Source organism: Polistes canadensis, unplaced genomic scaffold (assembly GCF_001313835.1).
Source record: "Polistes canadensis isolate GaletaPanama2010 unplaced genomic scaffold, ASM131383v1 scaffold_32, whole genome shotgun sequence".
Lineage (NCBI taxonomy): Eukaryota > Metazoa > Arthropoda > Insecta > Hymenoptera > Vespidae > Polistes > Polistes canadensis.
The window spans coordinates 555,364-582,218 of NW_014569579.1; the positions used below are offsets into that span (position 1 = coordinate 555,364).

The 26,855-nt window shown below is 30.8% G+C and overlaps 3 protein-coding genes across 4 annotated transcripts in view; 2 read left to right on the forward strand and 1 right to left on the reverse strand.

Annotated features, from left to right (window-relative positions):
• Positions 1-250: 250 nt before the first annotated feature.
• Positions 251-2,279, forward strand: LOC106784249 (malectin-A). The gene is made up of 4 exons (XM_014743584.1): positions 251-971; positions 1,068-1,250; positions 1,337-1,394; positions 1,479-2,279. Exons 1-4 carry the CDS (start codon positions 612-614, stop codon positions 1,685-1,687), a joined length of 810 nt encoding a protein of 269 aa, XP_014599070.1. The 5' UTR covers positions 251-611; the 3' UTR covers positions 1,688-2,279.
• Positions 2,280-4,618: 2,339 nt separating this feature from the next.
• Positions 4,619-5,964, forward strand: LOC106784206 (fatty acid-binding protein 9-like). Its single transcript, XM_014743502.1, has 3 exons — positions 4,619-5,039; positions 5,355-5,459; positions 5,816-5,964. Exons 1-3 carry the CDS (start codon positions 4,797-4,799, stop codon positions 5,870-5,872), a joined length of 405 nt encoding a protein of 134 aa, XP_014598988.1. The 5' UTR covers positions 4,619-4,796; the 3' UTR covers positions 5,873-5,964.
• A 2,167-nt stretch (positions 5,965-8,131) lies between these two features.
• Positions 8,132-26,855, reverse strand: part of LOC106784230 (signal-induced proliferation-associated 1-like protein 1) — a 20,007-nt gene continuing 1,283 nt past the window's right edge. Inside the window, exons 2-14 of one of the 2 annotated variants that reach the window (XM_014743556.1) lie at positions 17,902-18,079; positions 17,012-17,488; positions 16,639-16,887; positions 16,015-16,410; positions 14,542-14,753; positions 13,759-14,000; positions 13,570-13,676; positions 13,135-13,369; positions 12,205-12,579; positions 11,462-11,728; positions 9,845-11,389; positions 9,499-9,702; positions 8,132-9,415 (exon numbers count right to left, since the gene is read on the reverse strand). In XM_014743556.1, the coding sequence (XP_014599042.1) occupies positions 9,214-9,415; positions 9,499-9,702; positions 9,845-11,389; positions 11,462-11,728; positions 12,205-12,579; positions 13,135-13,369; positions 13,570-13,676; positions 13,759-14,000; positions 14,542-14,753; positions 16,015-16,410; positions 16,639-16,887; positions 17,012-17,488; positions 17,902-18,070 (4,680 nt within the window). In that variant the 5' untranslated portion in view covers positions 18,071-18,079 and the 3' untranslated portion in view covers positions 8,132-9,213. Of the gene's footprint in view, positions 9,416-9,498; positions 9,703-9,844; positions 11,390-11,461; positions 11,729-12,204; positions 12,580-13,134; positions 13,370-13,569; positions 13,677-13,758; positions 14,001-14,541; positions 14,754-16,014; positions 16,411-16,638; positions 16,888-17,011; positions 17,489-17,901; positions 18,080-26,855 lie in introns of those variants that run through there. The other variant, XM_014743557.1, reaches the window with a different exon arrangement.

Below are 26,855 nucleotides of genomic sequence, written 5' to 3' on the forward strand. Positions count from 1 at the left end.
ATAAAAAATATTTGATAAAATAAAGTTGATCAAATAGTATGCAATTAGGAGCACTTATTTATTTTTTTCTGCTGTTAAGGATCCTGTTCAGCGTTCCTACGGTGGTAACACAACTAAATTTGAAATGATCTCGATAGATAAATCCAAATTTCGTAGTGTCTACCTTATCGATAGAAGTAAAGGTAATTCATTTTTGTAAGTTAATAAATTTTTAAATAGATAGCGTTGTATGCGACAGTACGATGTCAAGAATGATGAATGCACGACTTAGATAATAGATAATAATCATGGACGTTAGCAGCTGTCGATGGTGCATGTGAATTAACATAGAATTATTTTTCTGTAGTATAATTTGACAGATATTATATATATATATGCACATAATTGCAGTTTCTAAAGGCATTTAAATTATATGTTTATTATGTCTTAACAAATTTTCGTCCATCATTTGTATATGATCTTATATAAATTGTTTTTTAAAAGTTTTATGCCAAAAACGATTACAAACTTAATACAGGTTCTTTCAAGAATTAAAAATTAGAGTCATGAATATATTGTTATTTCTAAAAAGTTGAATTGTTATTATTTCGTATGATAGCAATTGGGTGAAAATGTGTTCTTTTAAATGGAGGTTACATTTATTCTTGTTATATGCAGTGATTTGGAGTAGTTGTGTGTTAGATTCATTTTGTTTAGAAGTGATATATGCAGTAAATGCTGGAGGTGAAGCGCATTCTGATAGTTATGGAATTCGTTATGCAAGAGACCCTTTAATGGGGAAAGTCGGTACTGCTTCAGACTATGGCAAGCAGTTACTCATTGGTCGTGTAAACAGCATAGATCAAATATTATATCAAACAGAGCGTTATCATCATAGTACTTTTGGATATGATATACCTATAAGCGAAGATGGAGAATATGTCATGATCCTAAAGTTTTGCGAAGTCTATTTTAATTCACCAAACATGAAAGTATGCCCAGGCTTTACTTTTTACATATTTATGACACAACTCTAAGTATAAGATATTTAATAATTAATGATTTAATTGTGTGCATTCATTTATGAGGTGTTCGATGTGGTATTGAATGGAGATCATACAGTAGTCACCGATTTGGACATTTTTGAAAGAGTGGGCAGAGGTATCGCACACGATGAATATATTCCATTTAAAGTGCAAGATGGAAAATTAATATACAATGATGAAGAATCTGATATATTAGCAGGAAAAATAAGAGTTGAATTTATAAAAGTAATATGCCTGTCTACCGTGTTAAAAATCTTTCAAAAGATAAATTTTAGTAAATATCCCTAACAAACATGTATTTTTTCTTTTAGGGTTATAGAGACAATCCTAAAATAAATGCAATTGCAGTTATTAAAGGAAAAGCAGAAGGTAAATTTTCATATAGATTTTTTTATGTCTATCAAAAAAAAGGGAAATGAAAATATAATTTTATTGCGACGTAATATGTTTCAGATGTTCCTCAATTAGGTCCAATTCCTCAAGAAGCTGAGGAATATCCCAATATACAGGAGGATGAAGAAGAATCAACAGTTCGAAGTAGGCATACGAGCGGACCTAGAACTCCAGACCCGTATTCCATTGATGATTCTTCTGTAATGTTACCTGTCTTTGTAGCGATAGGAGCTTTTATACCTCTTTTATTTTGTTTATGCAGATTGTAATTTGTCGATAAAAAATGTGCACAGAAACACAATGTACTTACTTAAGATTAATGATATTCTCAACTGCCTACGTTACTTTAATAATGTACAAAAGAATGTGTAAATGAATGGAAGCTAGCAGCACACGTTCCATTCCACTTTGCGTTATAACTTCAGATTTAAGATATAAATATTTATTACTAATTTATATAGATGAGCACACATACAGACGCACCTATACATTTTTTATTGTAAACAGAATTATTGATTTAATCAATAGATACACATGTTTTCAACGAAGATATGCATCTATGAAATTGCATATTATATTTTATATTTGTTTATTTTTACAAAAGGTGTAGAAAATAATTGTATAATTTGTTTACTTACTTACCTAATATACACACACACACAAACATGACACACAGAGCGTAATTGATAGCTTTAGCTATTGAAAAGCTTGTAGCGCATAGTCAATCAAATGCAAAACTAACATAAGTTAAACATAAATCAAGCCAAAACGAAGTTTGGTCGATAGCCCATTAAAAATATACCAAAGGAGAAATCTTTGATTTTTTGCAAAAGAGCAAATAAAGCTGTTACTATTACAACATTCGATTGTTATCATTTTCTCATTGGTCGTCAATTCATTCTTATTTAACATCCATTCGTTATTATTTTATCGTTTAAATAATCACCGTTTTATAATATACCGGAGAACAAAGTCCGGTGTTTGGTAAATTTCAGTATTATATAAGTAGATTATTGTCAATGCGCTATCGTAACAATAACTGATGATTACAATTTATCTGATGTTATCAGTTTCGATCATATTTTTAATCTCAAAATAGATGTTCGCACAAAATCATGATTATGAAGTAAGATTGTATATATGTATTTCTATGTCCATAAAACGTCTTCGATTTATTTATTTTTTTTTTTTTTTTTTATGGAAAAAAGGAAAAATTAAAGTGAAGGAAGGTTCTTATATCTCATTACAGTCGCTTTCTAAAGCAAACGCGCTTTCTCGACGATCGAGCATTAAGAGTCCCCCTGCGATCGTCGTCCAATCGCCATCACGGCAATCGGGATACACGTCGGTACAAGTGCCAACTTCCGCAAATTCACGGTACTGCAAAGTATCATTCGCTTATCAAACGGTGCTTTTAAAATGCCGTTGTATATCGATCATGCCGCGGACCGCGATCAACAAAAGGGGAAGACTTGCAACAAATTCAATTGGCCGTCGGGTCACTTCGAAGGATTTTGTAGGTGTGTTCAACACGTCTGTACGTATGCCTCGTACGTGAGCTTCATACGGTTCCTTAATGGGAATAAGCTCATTCATCCCATGAAACGGAAGATCACGTGACTGCCGATCGTCTAGGTCTTTGATGTATGGTCATCACTGGCAATTAGTTGTCAATTCAAGGCCGTACTTATGGCTTGGAAGACCCGACGTCATAGCCTCGAGTGCCACCGTATTATATTGTTCCCTACCTTGAGATAAAAAAAAAAAGAAATCTATTCTAATCAAATAGATTTCTTTCCCTGACGATATTTTTATGATCTTAATATTTTAAAAGTTATTCGAATCTCTCGATCACTCTACGTTAATATCTTTGTTATGATATTTTAAAATTCTTATTACACTTGTAGACTAATTATCGCGCTTCGAATCACGATATGTATAAAAGACGATGGGAATTTACGTTAAGATAGATAGGAAAAAACACAATTCTTATATTTTTGTCATCTATCTCAATTAAATAGTATGAATTTTTAATTTGTAATATTTCTTGTTTAAGATGAAGGAAAAATATTGATAAGTGAATGATACTTTTTACCTAACGAAAAATTTATTTTTCTGACTAAACGATGACTATTTTTGTATAACATTAAGGGGTGGACTTATGTATATATATATATATATATATATATATACATATGGTTGCGTGTCCATTAAGTGCGAACGTCAACTCGAATTCATGCATATACCAACAATCATCTCTCTCTCTTTCTCACTTTCTCTTTTCCTCTAAGGGGGAATGGTTTTATTAAAATCACAGACAGCAGAGATATGATAGGGAACACGATTGGTCAGAAATAAAATCTATAAGAGTTAAATACTTTCGTATAGTGTGGCAAATGTGCGTCTTACTATGCTGTTATTTGTTTACTTTTTTGTTTTAATCTGACAACAATCCTCATCGTTTGGAAAAAAATTTTTTATATTTTACTAATATCTTTAATATTTCAAATTATTCTTGTAATATCTGATAAGAATATCGCAACAAATTACGAAAGATAACAATAGTCCAACAGGAGACATACTTCGAAAGCATTTTCTATGAGAGAATGGTACGTCAATCTCAACTCGTTGGTCCAATTTGCTAATGCACTACGTTAATTGCCTAGTTAAAGTAGTTAGTTAAATTAGTGAGACCGACGAACTCTTGTAAAATCGTTAAAGTCGTTAAAATCATGAAAAAATCGAGGATCAATTTTTCATGATTTTAGTGATTACAAAATCAATCTTTGTATCTATGTGTGGATTCGAATTATAGATGAAAAAAGACAAACGGAAGTTTTGCATAATTAAAAATAAAATAAAGTAAACTAAAAAAAAAAATCGATATATGTATATAAGGAAATTTTTCATTTGAAATAAAAATAAAGAAAGGAACAAAATAATATATAGATGAATTTTGTCATTAACGATAAGTATTGATCCAAAGTTTAGTCTCTATCGATGGTAATCCACGGAATACCCTTTCTGCCAGATCATTATAGATTGAACAACTTAGTCTGATATGTGTGCATGTATGTATGCATTCGTTGACGCACGTATGTATATGTATATGTGTGTATATGCATAGATGTATATAGTATGGATAGAGTAGACATGATCGACAAAAAGAGAGAGAATGATCGAGCGAGTGATAAAGACACAAGGAATCGATCCCCCCTCGCATAAGAGTCGTTATAAAAGCAGCGGATGGTCAATCTCGACGTCTTATTGCTAACGTGACCATCAACCCGCAACAGAGAAGAGAATCACTTCGATCTTTCGAAGAGAAAGAAGTGTAAGAAAAAGAAGAAAGTTAAAAAAGAGATAAAATCGAAGAAAATGGTGCAAGTCACTGGAAGATATCAATACGTTTCCGGAGAAAATTTCGAGGAATATCTCCAAGCAATTGGACAATATGAAACGGCGAAACCTTTTTTGAACACTACACCGATCATTGAAATCTCTCAGAATGGAGACCAATGGGTTGTCGGTATTGAGAGTAATGGTAAAACTGCTGTAACAACTTTTAAGTTAGGAGAGGAATACGAAGAAAACATGCCATCTTTTAATGGTACTCTCAAGGTCGGTCTCATCTTCTTCATTTTCATCTATTGTTTTTTTTTTTGGTTTATTTCGATGTAGTTTGATAATCTTATATTTTTTTGTATCATTTGGAAAAGAATTACCAAATGGAAGAACTTATATTAGTGTTGTGTCGTAGTTATTTAAACTTGTGTACATATATATATATATATATGTATATTCCTTTATTTATTTTAAAGTAGTATAAATACATATAGAAAAAGATATAGTTCGTGTGATCTCTCTTAGGTTTTATTTATAACGCTGAAAATAAATGAAATAAACAATTAATAAATCGTCGAATTTATCTTTCAGAGTTTTACTACTCAAGATGGTGATGGATTTGTGACTGAAACTAAATTGGCTTCAGGAGTGAAAAGCATTCGAAATTATAAATTTACGGATACCCACATGACCGTTGTGAGTATTCTATTATAACATCTAATATACATATACAGTGAGTCAAAGTATTCATACCTGTTTCCACTGTAAATTTTAAGTAATTGATATCGCTTCATAATTCTTATGCACAGGATTATTAAATTTTTTAATTGATATAAATGTTATTGCAGAATAACATTTTATTTTTAGAAAAATATAATTTTATTAAAATGATAAAAACTTGGTATATATATACCAATGTACTATTGTATATCCTTTCTTTTTATTTTTTATTCTAATCCATCTAAAATTATGTGTGTATGAAATTATTAAATGAAATTTGAGACTAATGATAAGAATAAGATAAACAATAATCATTGTTATGACATTTTCAGCATTTAACGGAGAGTAATTCAGGAGTGAAAGCCACGCGTACATATAAAAGACTTTAAAATGTGTTATTTTAACAGTCTAGTTTGAATGAGACATAAAATAAATTTTTATTAACATAATTAATAAATAAAATCACTTCGTACAACTTTTATCGTCTTGTTTTATTTCTTCTTTTCTTTATTTAAAAATCCTATTAAATATCAATATTTTAACATTTTCTGAGCTTGAATCGAATATATGTAATCGATTGTTAACGTTAAATTAATTAATAAAAAAATTACTTTAACTATTATTATTTATTTGTTCAATTTTTTCCCTACTTTTCTAAATGAATTATTTTTCTTAATATTTTGCATTTCTTTAAATAAACTAGCGATTGTTCTAAAGTCTTGTTTAAAGTTTTATCGATCGATTTTGTTCTATATAGGATTTTTTATGTGTTGAAAAAGATCAATTGAAAAGGTAAATAATTTACTGATAAATGAATCAGTGTTGCATAATTTTATCAAACAATACTATTCTTTAGGTACCATCGTATGACAATAATGAAGAACATAATAATGATTGAAAGAAAAATAAAATATAAGGACATTATAACAACCAATAAAGTAAAAGAATAAATGTTTTACTTTATTAATCAAACACGATAAGTATTAATCTATCGATATAAGATACACCTGTTAATTCAATTATTCGAAAGTAAGCTATTAGATAAGTGAATTGATAAATGATGAAAATAAGAATTTATTATCTTATCTTAATTATAATAAATCTTTCTATACATAGTTATCAGTTTAAATATATTAAACTGGTTGATATTAATTACAATATAATTTAATTGAAAAGCGAAGTATTGAGATATGAAACTGATTGATTTTAATGAAATACTTATATAAGCCATTATAATGATTTCTTCATTTATCGATTTAAATATCTAGCTACTTAGTCAATATTAAATACAATTAAAAAATTATTAAACAATAATGTTTTATATGAAATGCGTTAAATGAGGACTGCAAAATTTTAAATGAATTTTGTCGCTTATTATGCATCATCTGAGAAACTTATGCAACACAAAATACGTTATTTACATTATAAGGAAGAAACTTGATACATTCTATAATAAAAATGCACTATTTTCCATTATATTCCTCATAAAATAATGATAAAATAATCGAAAACGATGCTAAACAGAATATTTTATAATTTAATTCAAGAAAAAGAAATCCTAGAAAAAATAAAAAAATGACGCAGCTCTTGTTAGATAATATTTTTTCATATATATGTATAATTTTTAGCTAAATTTGATATTTTAAAAATGTATATGATCATCGTGTATGTATTATTATATATGATTACTATAGTGTGTAAGTAATGAAAAGAATGTGAGTGAATGAATAAATTCTATTCCTAACTGTGAATCCGGATAAACATACATATTATTATTATTATTATTATTATTATACATTTCAATTTTTATCTAGTATATTCTTTTAAATAAGTATCTCTCAATATATATTTTATGAAATGCTGACGAATTATAAATTGGAATATTTTATTAGAGATATTGTAAAAATAAATTAAAAAACCGCAACAAAACAAAAAGTCTGTCTTCGTTTAATTTTTATAGATTTTCGCGCGACTGTTCTATCCAATTGAATTGCTTATATAAAAATTCAATTTTTTACGTTTTCAAACAACGTGTGCTAAGGAAATAAATTATCAAGGAAGGGTTAAGCTATTTGTTAAGCTTTATTATTACGTTAAAATTTATTGTTTTTATCAGACGAGTTTTTTACTTTAAAGTATTTTCTAGTATTAGAAGTTGAAAAATGCCGCCAAAGATTATACCGGATACAAAGTACAATAGGACACCTTGATTTAACTAGCGTAATCGGGGATAAATGATGCGGATAAATCAAGATCTATTATATATCTCGATTTGATTTGAACGTTTGTTAACAAACATAAGACAACGGATATCCAATAACTTCGGACGTCGGATAAACGCTTATCGATTAATTAAGGCTCTACTGTACTACAAAAACATACTGTAAATATGTTTGATGTACTATTGATTGTGAGTAGATATTTTATCACTGCATTAAGATTAGCGATACACATGTTGAACATTTGCAAATGAAAAGTTTAGCGTAAAATGTGTGAGCTTATGACAAAAATTTACACATCTCAGCGTTCTTAAAAAAAAATAAATAGATTTCTGAATAATTCAGAAGACACATATTTCGTTGAGACACTGCATACTTACTGTACTCAATTATATAGACATGCTATTAGAAAAACAAAAGAAAACACTGTTTTTTCGAACAAGTATTGATTTTTATTCGCTGACTTATATAGATTACTTTTTTCGACGAACCTCGTCTCCGTACGTTACAAAGAAATCGTATCATAAGATTTTACATCTAATCACGATGGTTATAGAATGTTCACACAGGGATCAAAAAAAAATTTTGGAATGATCTCGTAACATTCCACTCGATGATGATTACATTCTTTATAATTTGCGTATTTATTGAATACGTGTTTTATGTTAAAATGTAAGGGTATATAAAATATGTAATAAATTACAGTTGCATTATACGGTAAATCCTTAGTACACTAGGAATATTTGGTCTTTTGGTCGCCCTTTAAACACTTACATGGTTACTATAATGTCTTCAAACAAAAGTACTTACCATTTCTAATCAACGCACTCTATTCTTCTTCTGCTTCTTCTTCTTTTTTATTTGAAATTCTTGCTGATCATTTTTATTATCTTTTTTTTTCTCTCGTTTTTAATTTTTCAATGTAATATTCCCTTTGTTAAATATATTAAGAACATACTTAGGCAATATTTTCTCCAAGTACAACATGGTGGTAACGAATAATATCTTACACATACTAAGATAATCTAACGAGTCTAATATGGTACATGCAGGTGGGAAATTCTTCTGACACGATATTCAAAAGATTCTTCTTCTCCCTGATCTAGTAACTTTTTTTTTTTAAATATGTACGTTGGAATATTTTTCTCCTTATATTCGTATGTATATAAGCATATTTATAAGTTTGCTTGTGTTGTGTGTGTGTGTATATATACTTATATATATATATGAACTAAATGAAGGTTTTGAATATCGATGTAGTTGGTCCAAATAGGACAATGTTAATACTGCACTTAAGATCGATTATTATGCTCTTTCTAAATTGAGCTTAACGATTACAATATGAAAAGAAACCACATATATATTGAGAAAAAAAAAAATATGATCGAGCTTTTGGAATTTTGTCTTTAGATCCGATTTAGTCTCAATCTAACGAGACTTGGAAGATTATCACCATTAATTTCATCAATAGTAAATATAATAGTATAATTAGACTTCATATATATTTTTTTTTACTGATGATCTATCGTTTGGAAAAACCATTCGGTGAAGCGGCGAAGTTGTTGAGCAGCTGCATGACTTTCATCCTGCAAGCGTCGATTTTCATCTCTCAAACGACGAACTTCGTCTTCTAAAGAGAGACGACGTCGTGTTTCCCTAGCTACTCTCAATTCGAGAGTCGAGAGATGAGATTGCAAGTCGGAGACAGAATTTCTGTAAAAAAAATTTCAATAATATTATTAACGCGTTTTTTTCGAAATAGTTTTTTCATTATGATCACGATCATCTATACTCACGCAATGATATTACAGCCATCAATAATCCTATCGTCTGTCCATTCCTGAGGATGTTGTTTCGATGTTTTATTATTTGGATCTACATGATGATTCTGCCAACAATCTACATCGCCATCTACGTGCGCCTTCGTATCTTTAATGGAAGTTAAGTTGTTTATAGGCTTTGACATCGAATGTGGTGATTTTGTAACGCGCGGTGATAATCTGCGTTAATTGAAAATGTAAATATTAATTTGTTATTTTAATAACAAATAATTATTAATGATTTTAATTAGATTTCATTTTATATTAATGCTATGATTTATATTTAAGTCTAAAATGAATTAAGAGACGAATTTAATCGTACCTTTCCTCCTTGGATAATTTGTTTTCGCTTGGTGCTGGACTAGACGCCGTGCTAGCATTAGAGATAACAGTGGCTGGTCTAGCCATAGTCAAAATAACTTCCGAACCATTATTACCATTATCCTGTCCATTAGCAGGTAGAACGCTTAACGTAGAAGCACTGTTACCGCAAAGATTCTCTCTGGATCTACATCTGTTCTGAATTTCCAGCATATTGTTATTTATCTTATTGGAATTTTGATTAGCGCTCATAATGCTATTCGATATATTATTATTCGTTAGCTGACTATCATCAGCTATGTAATCAGGATTGATCAGTTTCATTAGATCTTCTTGTAATGTACTCGAAGTGAGATTAGCTGAATTTCGATGAGAATTTCTAACACCTGGTTTCGGACGAGGACTTTGATTTCTCGAGCTACCACTCGAAGGTGTTAAATTACCAGCTCTATGTTTGTTTGCTCTTCTTAATCTCGGTGAGATGCTTCCTGAACCATTAGATAGTTCGTCTTCACTGGGTAAAGTTGTCACTTCGGTAGAATTGCTTTCAGGAATCCTAACTTCTGGTGGAAGACTTACAGCAAAGTCCTTTGTCTGTCTATATTCGACATTGACCTTGTGTGGAACTGGTCGCTCAGACATAGTCGTTTTCAAACAAGTTACTTTCTCACCAACTTTAAATTCATGAGGCATTTCGTATCTAATTGGTTCTCGAATGTGATCGTTATTTTCGTTATTATTATGTTTTCTATCGTTGTTCTGTTGTATCACTTCCAAATCGTATTTGGTGATTTCTATATCGTATTTGCTGTTTCTTTTTTCATAGGAATCTTCTGAGTATTCGTAACCTGTCGTGGCACGTTTCTCATTACGTATATCGTTACGTATATCGTTACGTATATCGCTACGCGTTTCCTGATCAAACTTATTCGTGTTTCGGTCCGAAAATTTTTCTTCTTGTATCTCATACTTCGAGGTTCTATCCGGTTTACTTTCGTACTCGTATTTAGGACCTGTCTGATCGAATTCGTTGTATCGAATAAGATTATTGTTACTGGCAGATTTGGGAAGACTATAATTAGCGTTTTGAGCCAATGGTAAGGAATTGGAAGCACTAAGTTTTTGATGAGTAGAGTGATGCTGATAATCGTTCTTCAGGAGATCTCTTTGTGAGGCATAGAGATTCTCTTGTTTGATTTCGAACTTCTCTTTCTGTAACTTTACGTAATTCGACGTTACGTGATCTTGATTCCGATGAGCGTTATCCAAATGTCTTTGATAATTCTCGTGCCTCGCATTTTCTTGGATAACTTTAGCCGAAACGTAGCTACTTTCCTTGGCGTAGTGATCGTGATTATGATGTTTTGAATTGTCAGTAAATTGTTTGCTACTTGCATAATGACTTTCTTTCTCTTTCTTTTGTCCTGGTATTGCTTTGTTCGGAGTGTGAGCTTGATAATTCTGTCTTGCTGGTAATGGTGGTGGCGGTGTGCCATCCGTACGATGTACATTATTATCTTGATCCTGTGGTTCCCATAATTCGTACCTAAAAGGACATCAAATATGAAATAAAAAATTCGATAAAGATCTATTAATTATCTTCTTACGTTTTACTCACCAACGATCATCGGTACTGCTGTGTCCACTGCTACTGCTAGTCATTGTACCTTCTAATGGAAACCTGGGATCATTAAACGATCTCGAACTCGATCCAGTTCCGTATCCTGAACTATTGCTAGATCTAGGCGGACTAAAAGATCGATCGTATCGTTTTTGATGTGACATGGCAATTTGTTGAGTCGGCGTGTTGTCCGGGTTGGTTACGTTTTCATAATCACCTTCGTAATTGTTCGAAAGATGCTGACAATTTTGTAACGGGCACCCTCTATGTTTGCAAATAAAAAGCAAATTAATTTACTTCGTCCTCATGACATTTCAAGTTATTAGTACTTTTTTTGTTAAAAGATAAATTAACTAATCGTGATTGGCAAGACGAGAATGCTAAGAAACGTATTAATACGTGCGTGTACGTGTGTGTGTGTGTGTAAGTATTTTTAAATATTTAATATAGTCATTTATTAAAATGACTCAACATTTTTTCCTTTATTCTAATAAGATATGCTTATTTGTTTGAACAAGAAATTCTTTTTTATTTGATAAAAAAAGAAACATTGTGCGTTCCAAGTTCTAACGGTAAAGCAATTATTTGTCAAAATAATAACAAATTCTGTCCACTTCTTGAATAATTTTCGTAATAACAAAAAGGACAGAATTATTCGCGCGTTAAAGCAAATATAATAATAATAATATATTATTTATAATGAAACGAACACATTTTCAACGTGTTTCCAAAAAATGTACCTTCTGGGATTGCCTTCGTTCGTGGGTGGAATTACAGTGACAGTAACTTGAGCACTGGTTTTTAAAAGATCAATCATTTGATCATGGCTCAACGTTGATACAGCAACCTTACAAATTTCGACGAGTCTCGAGCCCTGTCGAAGACCAGCTTGCCATGAAAGTCCCATAGCTTCGACTTGAGTCACCACACCGTCTGGTTGTACGTGAAAACCTAATTGTCCGACGTTGTTTCTTTTGAGGGAAAGTTCAGATGCTGGTGCACCTTGCGTCACCGCTCGTAATCGTGCAACTATTTCCATCAATTCATCGCGTTCACCATAATCGCCGCGTACATGGATCGTTATGCATTCGCCTTGATGATAATACAATCTTAGGCTGCAAATTAATGCAAATTAATTAGTTCCAATATTATAATGGCCAATTTGAATTAGAGAATTAATTATTGGATTCGTTTAATAAATTGCACAATATTTTTGTCTAATTTAAAAATATTAATCCGAACTAAGAAAAGATAAATTAATCAGTTTATAATTTGTATTTTTTTCATTCAATTATTAAGACATTATGTTTAAAAAAAGATTATCATGTAATACTTTTATTTAAATTTAGTTAAGTTAATTCTTTCGATAAACTAATTTATCCAATTTAATCATATTATTTAAAATAATGTGAAATTTGTAATAACTTTTACTAGTATAATTATATTATATTATACAGAATATATAAATAAACATCATATTTTCGGATATGAATTAATAATTAATGTTTTGGTGTAAAATTAATTGTTTATTAAAAAATACCCACATATATGAGATTATATGATATTAAGAAAGTATTCAAATAAAAATATATTTAACGTTTCTACGATTTTCTCTGATAATGATAAAATTTGCGCCTGCAGTGCTATTAGAAAGTTTCAAGTAAACTCACCTATTGGTCTGAGCATGCCAGCCAAGAACGCTGACGCAAGGAGTCACAAAGACGATTTGTCGCGAATGTTCTTCGATCAGTACGATAGTATCAATGCTTATTCCAAGATAGCAATCGGTGTTTTGATTGCTATCTTCAAGAATGACCTGCCAACAAATCGCACCGCGCTGAGATGCATCACAAGATAATCTTGGTCTAACATTTGTCTTCTTTTTACTGCTGAAGGACAGCATCGCTGTTAAAAATAAAATTAAAAAAAGGAGAATAAGTAACAATTCTATTTAAAAAAAGTAATTATTAAATATTTTATGAAATATAAATATTTTATCGTATAAATATTTAATAGTATAAATATTTACATTTATTATCATATCATAAATGTGATATATAATATAAATATTTATAACAATTATTTTAATATAACATAAAACTTACAAAACTTTTGACCAGTGTCGACTACCGTCGCAGAAGAATAATTAGTTGCCAAATCTTTCAAATATTCCTGTCTCGTTCTTGTCGCCATTGTGGCAAACTTTTCTGATCTACAAAAAGACAAACGTTTTTGATTCGAGTTATTTAATAAGATCGAAAACGTTAGTTACTTACAATAAATTCTTGTATTACCTGTGTGCTGCATTCTCGGCATTAATTACTTTCGCAAGAATGAAATCCGCAAAAGCTTTCCCCTTTGTAAATGTCGCTCCTGGTGGAACAGGTGGTCCAAAAATAGGTACCTCTTTGCTTCTGGAAACAGCTACGCTATACTGCGTATTGTCCGTGCAAGGATTAATGGCTTTTACGACTATAAACACGTGCTGGAATTGTGAACGTATTCTTCGGGGACTGAACGGTAGAGCTCCCGGTTCCTGAGAACAACGTTGAAAGAATTAGAAACAGGAAAACTATATAGAAAAATAACAGTAATGAGAAAGAAAAAACAAAACAAGAAAGAACGGAAGAAAAAAGAGATAGTATAAATTATCGTACATAAATATCTCTGTATTGTAAAAAGTTATTATTGAAATCTGAAAAATATTTGTACATTAAAACCGATTTAACAGAAATATTAGTTAAGGTAGATGTAAAACAGTTAATTCAGAGGTTACCAATTAGAACAATTATATAAAACATATAATTACATTATATAATCTCTAATTATCATTTTCTATCAGTCTTTCACACACGGTAACATATATATTATAACTTTATTTTATATACTCTCTAATTATTTTCTTAAAAAAATAAAAAAGATGTAATTCTTGTAAGTTTTATATTTTATTCTCATTTGCAGACCAAACGTTGATTATTCACTGTGGTTTATATATTTAAACTCGGATATATAATATATTTCGTCACTATTGTTGATTTTAGATCTTTCTTTCTTTCTCTATTATTTCTTATTCTTACCTGGAAGACTATTGTCACTATGTCGTTCCCAATATGTCTCTTCCTTAACAGCTGCTGCCGGTTATTCGGTGTGAAGGGTAACATAGTCGACACGTGAAACGTAACTTCCGCTCCCCGATGAGTAGCAGCTACTGCATGAGTACCCGTTGAGTCTGTTCTAGTATCCAAACCAGCTTTGTAACCTTCGAATCCTCGCAGTCTTATTCTTTGGCCTATCATTATACATTAGCAATATTATATTCAATATGGATAGATTTATAATATAATTAATCTGGAGAGTTTTAATCTTCAAATAGAATACATATAATAACAAAATTACAACATATATATGTACAATGTAAATATAGTTTTTCTATAAATATTATATATATTACCGTTTATATACAGATTACTGTATAAAATCCGTTAATTTATGTGTGAAATAAGCATTGTTATAAAAAGAAAAGCAGACATTAAAGATGGATCAAATTTAAATCTCATTCTTTAACTACTCGCCTCTCGTGAATTCATATTTTACCTAGTTATTTCCTAATACAACTAGTTTAAGTGTATAGTAAAAATCTTTTTCTATGCTTTCCCTAAAACGCTCAGTTATTTCATGTAAGACCTAGCTTTTTTATGAATTTTCTGATATAAACACTAATACTACAATATGGATTTTTATGTTAACATTTATTTAATAATTAGTATAATTCTTTTTGTGTGTAAATATATAAAGAATGTATTTATTACAGCTTAAAGCAAGTAAGATGTTCTATTAGAGAGATCTCCTTTAAAGAACTCCTCTTTAAGGAATTATCATTCGATCGTCCGTTTAGTTTAGACAAATTCTTGGAAATCCAGCGACGACACCTGCGCTAGAGTAACTTCTTGCATCGTTCGAGTTTCGAACACGTAATCGACTTTTTCTCCCTACGATAGTGTCGCTTAATCGTTGAGGACTTTTCCAAGAATTTATGTGGGGCGTCGATTGTTCCTCATTTATTATCTTTTTATTTTTAAACCTCCTCATCGACATTTTGTTAAAGAAGAATTTAAAAATTTTAGGATATAAAGATTTATCGTTATTTTTTGCTCGTCTATGCAATCAAAAAACAATGATAAGATAATAAAACAGTCAACGGCCTAGCTATGTTGGATTATTAGTTCCCGATCGATCACTAAAATCAAGTAACGTGGGCATAGTACGTAACATGGATGGGGTGACTCCCATCCGGAAAAACAAGAGACAAAAACCGTGTACTTGTTGAGTCCAGAGAAGCGGTAACTTTTTGGTAATATTGAATAAGTATGTTAGAAGGTATTCGCAGAGAAGTGACTCGAACTCATAAAAGGGAGAGTAAGAAGACAACAAACATATAAAAATCAGACAAAATAATAAAATATAATAGATTATTCTTAAATGATTTTTGTTTAATAAATAATCGATTTATTAAAACTATAAACGAAAAAGAGAAAATATATTATGCTTACCGATTGTATCGAGAAATTCGAGAAATGCTGGTCCAGCATGCTGATTATTGTACATCTCTTCTTCCGTCCTTTGACCTGATCTACAGTAAAGCACGCCGACCTTGTATCTGCTAGAAAGACCCTGTTCATCCAATCTTGCAACAGCTTCTTCGGCGGCAGCGGTTCCAAGTCTGAGACAGCCTAATTGTACTTCCGGTGCGACTAACTCCAAAAGTTCTCTCGTTGGTACTCTACCTTGGAGCCTTATACCTAATGCTTCTTCAGGGACCGAACCACGTAAGGTTAATAGTTCTGACGTTCTTACGATTATTCGATATTGATTAACGTCTTTACGGATACTAATGGCCACTGGACCTAATTGTTCATCCATACCAAACCAATTTTGATGTTCTCGACCTACAAATTTGTAGGAAAACAAGAAATACATTAATTATATAACATATTGACAAGAAAATAAATAATACATATATGATAATGTTATTAAAAGTATAAGTTGCAATTATGTGAGAATATAAATAATACTATAATTTTTACATAAAAATAATATCTGTATACAAAGGCATTCATTATTATTAATTATATTAATAAAAATTATTTCAAGCGATTAAGCATTGAATTAATTACCTAAGAAGTATTTTCGATAGTAATGAGCACCCTCATCGACGCTTTCGATTGGAAGTGGCCGTTTTTGTACTGGACACGTGTGTTTCCATAATGTTTCACTTGGTAAAGGTTCCAAAACCGAGACACCATAGGATAACGCCGGCCTGTGAACTCCATTTACGTGTGGGCAACGAGTAAGGCCAACTTCACGTTCGCCTTCACCTCCAATCTCATTTCGGAAGAAAGGACACGATTCCAAAAGGTCGTTGCCTGTTAACCCAATAGATTTTATTGATTTTTATTTATTATAAAATTAATTAATATATAATTAATTAATATATATTATATGTATATAACATATACATATAAAATGAAAAGAGATATTTTCTCTTACCTTTTCCATCTCCAGCATCTTCTTCAGGAGTCTCGTCTGGAGTAGAAGCTCGTAAAGCGCTAGCAGCCGAAGCACCGGTTGCCGTGTTTCTTCTTCTCGCTAAAAGTATACCTCGTAGCTTAGCAGCGTAACCGAGATTAGCCGTGAGCGATTGGCAATCGTAATGAGCAAATGCTCGCCTACGATGTCGCTCTTCGACATCAGCCGATACGACTGGACTACCACAAGTTTCTTCCATAGCACGAGGTGATTTACCACCCCAAAATCTGTTCAACTTTAATCGTAATTTCGGACTGGAACCACCACCAGTTGGTCCACAGACCTCGTCAGTGTCCTGCGCCGACTGAGTATCTTGAACACGTCTCAGATAATCCACGTTTATTGGACTTCTTTGATCCGTCGGTCGAAAATCTTGTAGCATCGCAAGGATATTATCATTGACTGTGACTGTTTGGGCAGCTACTACGTCGATGCTACCTGTTCATAATAATCATACATGTACATTTCATTTAATAACTAATATATAATATTTCTACTATTTTTCTGAATAATTTGACATCAAATGTGTCATATACAAAATGTTCCAAAAGCAAACTTAACTTTTGGAATTTTTCTACATTTTATTTTTTTTTATTAATACTTTACTTTTTATATTTAAAATACATTTTTTAAATAGTTGGTGCTTAATACCATTAAATAAGAACAAGTTTTATGATGCCGTTTAATAATAAAGCTTTCATTATAAAAAAAATAAAAAGAGAAAAAAATTAATTTCTAATATCTTGGAATTCAGTTGTTCAGATACTTTTTACATATAAACTATGTTCTTTGTGAGAGGCAACAAAACAGATAAAAAAAAAGCAGAAAAATAAGAAGCAGTTGAAACTCACCATGAGATCCATATTCCCGTCTGAGGGGTGTCTCCGGGACCCGAGAGGCGGGATCAGGACTGTGAGGTAGTTCTAAACTTGAGTTGGATCTGTGAAGGGTTAGTCCACGACCCACGCGACTCACCGGCCCTCCACTGCCGCCGCTATTTATCGGCAGGCTCGCGATCATTTCGTCATTCTGTAAATAAAATTATAATTTAATTAATTAATAATTATTTCTTTATAATTTTACGTGAATAGATATAAATACATATATAAATGCAATAAAACCTAAATTAACTAACGTGATTGGTGGACAAACGATACGGATAAATCAAGGTCTCTATTGTATATCTCGACTTTACTCGAATATTTGTTAACAAATATAAGATAACGGGTAAACGAAACTTCGATAACAAAGAGCTCGGTTAATTGAGACACCGGATAAACCTGAACCGGTTAATCGAAATCCTATTGTATTTATGGCAGTGAATTTAAAAAATTGATTTTGATTTTTTATTATATAGTGTACTATTATTTATATTTATTATATGCTGTTAAAAAATAAATTTAAGAATTTATTTATTATTTATGTGATTTTATATGAACGTATATATATATATATATATATTTTTTTTTTTTACATATATAAGAATTTATTTATTATTTATGTGATTTTATATGAACGTATATTTGGATCTATATTCGATGTCAAATAAAATTATACGTAAATATAAATACGCACATGAAATATATATATTTTTTATTAATGTCATATTCATATTGCATTTAAAATCATTTATCATTAATATTTATATGTACATTGATCATTCATTAATTCCTGCTTAATGAAATATAAAATGCCTCTATTGACGATATCAATAATCTATATTCTTTCATTCGTAATAATTGTTAATAAAGTTTCCTCTTTCTACATTATATACGAAATAATGTAGAAGAAATATTCTATTATTTGCATAAGTAATTGATTATTAATATCAAGATAAGAATTTTTATTACTATTTCTTTTATTCATTTTCAAAGGTAACAATGATCGAACAATTAGAACTAGATCTTATAACTAAAAGCAAAATTAAGTGTTTTTAAATAAGCACAAAGCAGAACGGCTTATTAGTAACGTAGAACTCTTCTTCTTTTCTTTCTGAGTACGTCTACGTGTGTCACTCGATACGTCTCAAGGGTAACACGCACGTGAGTTTTTCATTCATAGGATATAATTTTTGTGTTGCTGCAGAAAAACATTTTTTCGGGGTTTCTTATTACGTTTGTTAAGTATAGTTTTATTTTGCTTATTGAAAACGAAAATCTAAATATTATATTATTTTATAAAAAATTACCTCTTTAATTATTCTTTTCCTTTCAATCGAACGATAAATGCTGTTCTTTATAAATTTTTCTCGATTAACAACACTTCACTGCAACAAGGTTGATCTTGTTTCTTTAAGAAATTCCTTACGATTATGTCAAAACTTAATTACAATAGATTAAATACGATCCGATAAAATGGTATGTCGACTTTAAATTATTATAAGAAATGCAATTACAAAATTGTCTGTACGTAACTTTTACGATCGAATGAGTCGAATAGGATGAATCATATTTGTTTCATTGATTCACACTCTCGTCGATGATCTAATAGCGATGTGTAGATCATACGTAGATAAAATCAATAGGTCGATCTAATGTATTTTACGATATTTTTTAAAACAAAAAAATGAAACATATGTGTCAGCAATTTAACATAAGAAAGTAACAGAAATAAAAAATATTGACTAGTCGGATATATTTCTTAGTTTGGTGTTACATTGATCTGTATTATATTATTATAAATTATTATAAACAGAAAAATATATATAAAATAACATGCAATATATTAATAAATGGATAAAAGAGAATTTGAAGTAATCAAAATTAAATGTTAATAATACCATATACCACATATGATTTAAAATGAAATATATCATATACTATCAGCCATTGATGACCTCTTTTTAAAATATTTAACAGATTAAGGATCAATAAACGTATTTAAGTTGGTCACCTTTTTTTTTATATCCCGAAAGAAAAAAAATAATTCCGACAAAAATACAAGATCTATGTGTTGGTATTCGAGATGGCGCCGTCTGGAACTCCGTTTCCAAGGGAAACGTTAATTAGCTTCGTTTCAGTGCCGCAACGAGAAGAACGTTTATTGTTGTCTTCTTTTATGCGAAATGACCGGTGGCTTATTCTCTCTCTCTCTCTCTTTCTCTCTCTTTATTTGTTGTATGGTTGTTAATGAACACACACGGATATACACATATATACACTTTTATTGTGCACCTGCTGTTTCCATTTCTCTCTCTTTTTCTCGACACATACAAAATGTTTGACCATTCGGTTAAAACCCCATACCGTTGGCCGCTTCGCCAAATGCGTCCACTGAATGGGAAACGGCCATTGTTAACTTCGAACCGGTATCCCGGGCCAGACACGCGTAATTAGTACGGCAATGCTGACGAATCAACAGTGCGTCGATTTGAAACGAGACACGTATGCCAATCCTCATGCTTAACAGTCCTAACACCGTATTTATAACACACTAACAATAAGACGTATATTTGTCTCTTATATATTTAATATTTGAATTTAATTTTTTTACAAATTATACGAATATATTTTTCCTCTTTCATTGTAAAAAATACTTTTTATTAAATTGAATGTTAATTTAAAATCTTCTTAATGGCAAATAATTAAGTTTCTAATGAAATTTATGAAACTAATTTATAAAAAAGAAAAAAGAAACTGAAAGAACCGAAAGAACAAAATAGAAAATCGAATCACGTTATTTAGCATACTCCAAGCGAATTCCAATAATGGGCAATAATGGACTTCGATCGATTCGAAATACGACAAGATCGAATGGGACCGTTTGGTTTGTCGAGAGGATCAGTCAACATAAAATTTCACCCTCTATAACGTCGTTCTGGTATTCTCGAAGAGGCGTACCAATCAACCAGTAAACGCGACGATGACGAAGAGGATGATCATGTATCGTCGTTGAATCGAACGACCGTTGGCGAAACGGCAAACTCGAAGAGGGATTGGGCCCTCGAAGGTATTTGGCACGAATGACCGTACCCAGAGCGCTCGTCGAGAAGCCTGTTGCACATTCCCTGCATTCCAGGCGTCATTTCGCTACAGACTGCGCTCGTTGCAACGTGACCCTTCAACGGAAGCTCACCCAAAGCTAACGCCGATGCCCTCTGATCTGACCCTTGCTTATGAACCCTTCGACCTTTAACCGTGATTATCATCGACTTGAATAGAATTTATCGGCTAGGTTTATTGTAGTACCTGGTTCAAATTTATGGTTGGGAACCGTTTATATAAAATTAAATTAAATTAAATGTATTCAATTGTTGTGAATTATTTTTAATGTGATAATATGTTATTGTTGTTTTTTTTTTAAAGTTACGATAAAATGTATTATAATACAATTAAAAATTATATTTATATATTTTGGTAAACCTTTTTTCGGTTAGAAAAAATATTTTTATATCATCTAAAGTAAAAAAATTAGAAAATATAAAAAATATATTAAAAACATTTTGAGTGAGTTTTTCTATTGAACAAAACAAAAAATAAGATATTGTCGCTAATTGTTTTTTAATTCCTGATCCAATTTTTTCGTAAAATAGAATTTCATGTAAGAATTTGTTTTTGGTATTATCATGAGTAGATACTAGAATACGTAAAAGCAAGAAAAAGATTGACAAGATTTAAATCTAACGCGTGTATGCACAAATATGTGGGTGAGAAAACGTTTCGTAAACATATACAGGGCCAAGTAGCGATGACCTGCATAATGCGGGTCTCGATTTCAAGGTGACGTGTAGTCAGTTGCACGTGTTTTATGAGGAAACCAACGCTCTTAAAGATTCTTTCGATTGCTTTGATGCGAGATGTAGAATATTGGTGATTCTTCACAGAATAAAGAGAGAGAGAGAGAGAGAGAAGTTCTATCAATTCTGGAAAAAGCTATTCTTAAGTTCTTATGACTTGTAATACTCAATAAAGTAGACAGAAAATTTTAACCGGTATGGATTTCAATAGCTTTAATAATCGATTACTGTGTAATCGAAATTGTTTTATATTTAAAATAAATTTGTAGTAAAAGAAAGATAATAGAAGATATTTAAAGATAAATAAATAAACATTTGACACGTGTTTAAGGCTAATTATTCTGTAATTAAAGTAGTTTCATTTCTAATTGTAAAACAAGCTCGTATAGGAAGAAAAATATATAATAAGCTATAAATAATATTTATAAAATATAAAACACATACTAGAAGTATGTGTACTCGACGTGAATTTAAAATCAGCGATTCTGTAATTTAAATGAATCGGAAATAAGTTCATATATCAAGAGCAAGATAATTAAATACAGATAATAATTGTTGACTCTAATAAGCTTTTGTAATAAGTTCTAAATGCGACGATGAATTTTCATAACCGAGAGATCGTTGATATTAATTGATTTATGATGCAGTAATATACGTTTTAAATTGCGTATATCGGGAACGAGGCAATGCAAATCGATGCTAATTATATTCTTTCAGATTGATGCTGCAATGAGAATTCTTCCCACGATAACTTCATTCAGGCATAACCGTTCACGGTATACATACTATGTGTTCCACATATCAAAAGTATCTCTTTGTTTGAAGGATCTTTCATGTAATTAAGAACATAACTAATCGATCTCTATCACTGATCTAAATTAACATTATCATAGTTGTATATAAGTCAATGAAAGTTTCTTCAAGTTTACGCAAACTGGAGACAATAACAATATTTAAACAAATATTACATTTTTACCTGTAATTATACAAAACGGACTAATGAGAGTTAAAAAAATTGCAAATATTTAATTTTATAATTTATTTTGATATCTGTGTGTGTGTGAAAATTATTTAGATTATAATATTACACATAATATATTTAAAAAAGTAAGTTCGCATTTAATTATAGATTTTGTAAAGTTTTCTATCCACGAAGTATGATAAAAAAGAAATAAAAATCCAAAACGATTGTATAATTATAAGAACCGAAAGGATGTTCTAAGTAAGTCTAAAATTTCAAATGCAATGACACGTAGAATCAGCATCTCGTTTTGTCATGATAAACGAAGACTAAGACGAAGACGAAGACGAAGACGACGACTAGCATAAGAACGCGTTTGTAAGGTGATAATGAAGAAACTTAAGAACCGATCCCACGGTCAAACTCGCGTTGACTCATCGACCATGATCTCCCAAGGCCGTTCGTGGCGCAAACCTGAGAGTCGTTTTACTTCGGCGGAAGGAAACGAGTTGAAACCTTGTAAACATTTGCTCCTTTATATCTTGGTTCCGTAATCCTTTCAATAATCCCACTAATGAGATTCCAAAACGATCGAGTACGTATAAATGTATGTATATGAACGGGTGTATATATTCGTATATGTATATAGATAAACGTATTTAAGCGTATATACATATATGTATTCGTATATATGTAAATATATATGCAGTTTTAAATCTATATAGATGGTTATTGTGTGCGTGTGTATGTGTGTATGCGTTTGTATGTAAATAACATAGAGGAAGTGTCGGGACGACATTTCGATCCTCGAGTTGCGCAACCAACAAGAAGAATTATGAGAATCACCATCCTGGATATTATGACTGGACACATTGAGTACTATCGAGATTGGCGTTTATGCGTTTTGTGACCGTCATCGTCTTTCTTCGCCATTTCTCACGCGGCGTGTTCCTCCTATAAGCATGGACAACCTCACTGGACAAGAATAAGATCCTTCTCACGGTTATACTAGTATAATAATTTTCAAATCATGCAGACTATTGCTAGATATATATATTGTACAAATAAATGAACTTTTAACTCAATTGTTACTTGCATACTTCATTTAAAGCTTTTATAAGGGTCTTTTTAAAAGGACGTTTGTAAGATGATAATAATAAATAACGATGAGTAAGATCTATAAGAATATATGTAACCGTGTCACACATTTTACAGAAAATAATAAAATAAAAAGATAATAAAAATAAACATGTGAAAATTTTTAAATAAATTTATAACGAATAGAATTGTGTGTCAAGGTTTACTAATAAATTTGTCTTTTTTTAATTAATAGAGGAATATACAATCAATTCTCGGCGATAGTAATTTTTGCTGACGTGATACATTACACGATGAGTAACTAATCAATTTTACAGTTAAAAAAAAATAATTTTCTTATCGAGTAGAGAACAATATCGTACGATATCGTGGTAAAAGTATATATATATAGTCATCAAAGTTTTATCCTCTTTCTATAGTTATCAGCTTAGGAAGATCGACGGTCCCTACAGTAGCAGAAGAAGTATATATTCTATGGTCTTTCGTTACGAGCGACAGCTTGAACGGGACGAGAATATCGAGGTGGCCGTTGGGGACGAAGAGGAACGAGTCTGAAATCCGGTCAGCCGTACATTTACTATCGCCACCGGAAGTCAGGCGTGTCGGAGAATCCAGTGGTTGCTTCTCGTTTCTGTATCTTCTCGAATCTTCTCTCGAATACCTTTACTATACACATCATTCTTATTCTTTAGCGATTGTTAGTTAATACTGATAACACTTTGTAATTAACCTGTTAACCGGGAAATAAACATTTGTTTAACTCGTTTTTCACATTGGGTAATTTATTTTTCATAATTATAAATAATATCATCATTCTATGACGAAAAATATCTCGTTGTGTCCATTGCAATAGTAATTCGTGTTTGACGAAATATTTCGTCATACCCAGTTAACAGGTTAAATATGCTTACGTAAAAAGTAATATAATATAACACAGCACCAACTTATAAATGTATTAATAATTCAAACAATAATTTGAATATATTCGATGATTAAAAATTGTGAATATCATTTGAATTACATTATTGGAACTTTAAACATAACTGGTTCCTACAGAATTTATTAATTATGGATATAATAAATTCAATTCGATTAGAGATGATAAATTAGATTAAAATAAAGACATTGAAATTGAAAATAGATACACGATATGTTAACCAAGAATTTATTCATTTATTATAGATGTAAACAATTCGATGATTAGATATTATAAATTAGATTCAAATAGAATCATTGGAATTTAAATAGAGATATACACAATATCTTAATATAAAAAACCACATTGAATGACTTTGAAATTCGACACTTACGTTAGAAATTTTATGTTAGATTTCAATGAAGTTATTATAATTCAATAAAAAATATGTTATTATATATAAAAACTTATTTAATTATGGGTTTAAAAGGAGCGCATTGAAGTATTAAAAGTAATTTTGCGAGTGAAAGAAAGAAGAAAAAGAAGAAGAAGAAGAAGTAAAAAGAAAATAATAAAAAGAACGCTTTTGCCGAAGAAGTTCAAGTTCGTTCAGAAAAACGCATAAACTTTGGGATATCACGCGTAAGTATCCAAACTGAAGGGAAGAACCGTTTAAAGAGCTGTGTGTAAAAGGTTGGAAAGGTAGCGTTGTACGTAAGTACTTACATTGACGACGATGTGACGATGTCACGCGTGAAAAGTACTCGGAGAAAAGATAGCGGACCACCGTACGACTACCGAGAAGCTTTCAATGCACCGATAACTTTGCTCATTGGGAAGAGAATTCCCGTACGATTTGAGAGAGTCGTCTGCGTGGTCATAAGGTGGGTGGCCGTCGTTACTGATCGTGTTGACTGCTACTTCTTCTTTTCTTTTTTTCTCTTTTTCTCTTTCAATGGATCCAGTTTGAGAACTGAGAGCTACTTAAAACGGAATCCCTCGAAAGCATGGATAGCAACAACTTCCACGAGAGGTGGGATAATCTGAATGTAATGTGTCGAGGCTTACGCTTTAGTTATATAAAAAAAAAAAAAAATAAAGAAGATAAAAGAATTTTAAAGATTCCACTTTTATCGACGACAAACGCTCGCTTACTAAAAGTATTGGGTCGTTTCAAAAGTTTTTTATTTTTTCTTAATAGGTTTTACATACGTAATATTTTATATTATGTTATTTTATTGAATTATATATATATATATTCTGATCGATTATACTTTTATCTCTAGAATGGATCGTATATATTAACTCATTGTCAGTAAAATAACATAAAATAAAAAATATTATGCATGTAAAAAACATGCTAATAAGAAAAAAATAAGAAACTTTCAAGACGCGATCTAATATTTAAATTAATATTCGTTCATTTCTTTTCTTCGTATTTATTTGTTCTAAATATACTTTTATTTACTCTTATACTTTCTTTTTTTTTATATGAAAAGTATTAAAAATTCCATGTTTCTTCGATTACCATTCCATGAAATTTTCTATCGCTGTTGTTGACTGACCCTGTACAATAATAATTCGTTTTGTGTCAAGATATTCGAACATGCGTCTCTACGATAATGATTACGTCCATGTACGGAAAGCGCACATTAGAATCACGTACGAATAGTGGACGTGCGAGGAACTTCGAGTGTGCATCGCGCGTGAAATGCATGAGTTAGCCGACGTGTTAATATTCAAGATATAGGATATTTCTACGAGGTGGAATGGAAGAGATCGATCATTCAAATAACGATTTTATCTTCTTTCGAGAAGATAAAAAGAATTTGACAAAGGGGAGATTATTTCCTCAAGTTTGTTCTCCCCTCCCCCCTCATCCTAATAGAAATCAGCCAGAACATTTATTTTCTCTTCAACACAATAAAATCTTTTTTCATTCTTAGGAAGGATTATTTTGTTAAATTTATTTAATATTAATATTAATTAATTAAGTTATAAAACAAATTTTTTATAATAGAAAATTAATACAATATATCTATCAAATTTTGTAAATAATATATATATATATCATTAATTTAATTTTTTCTATATA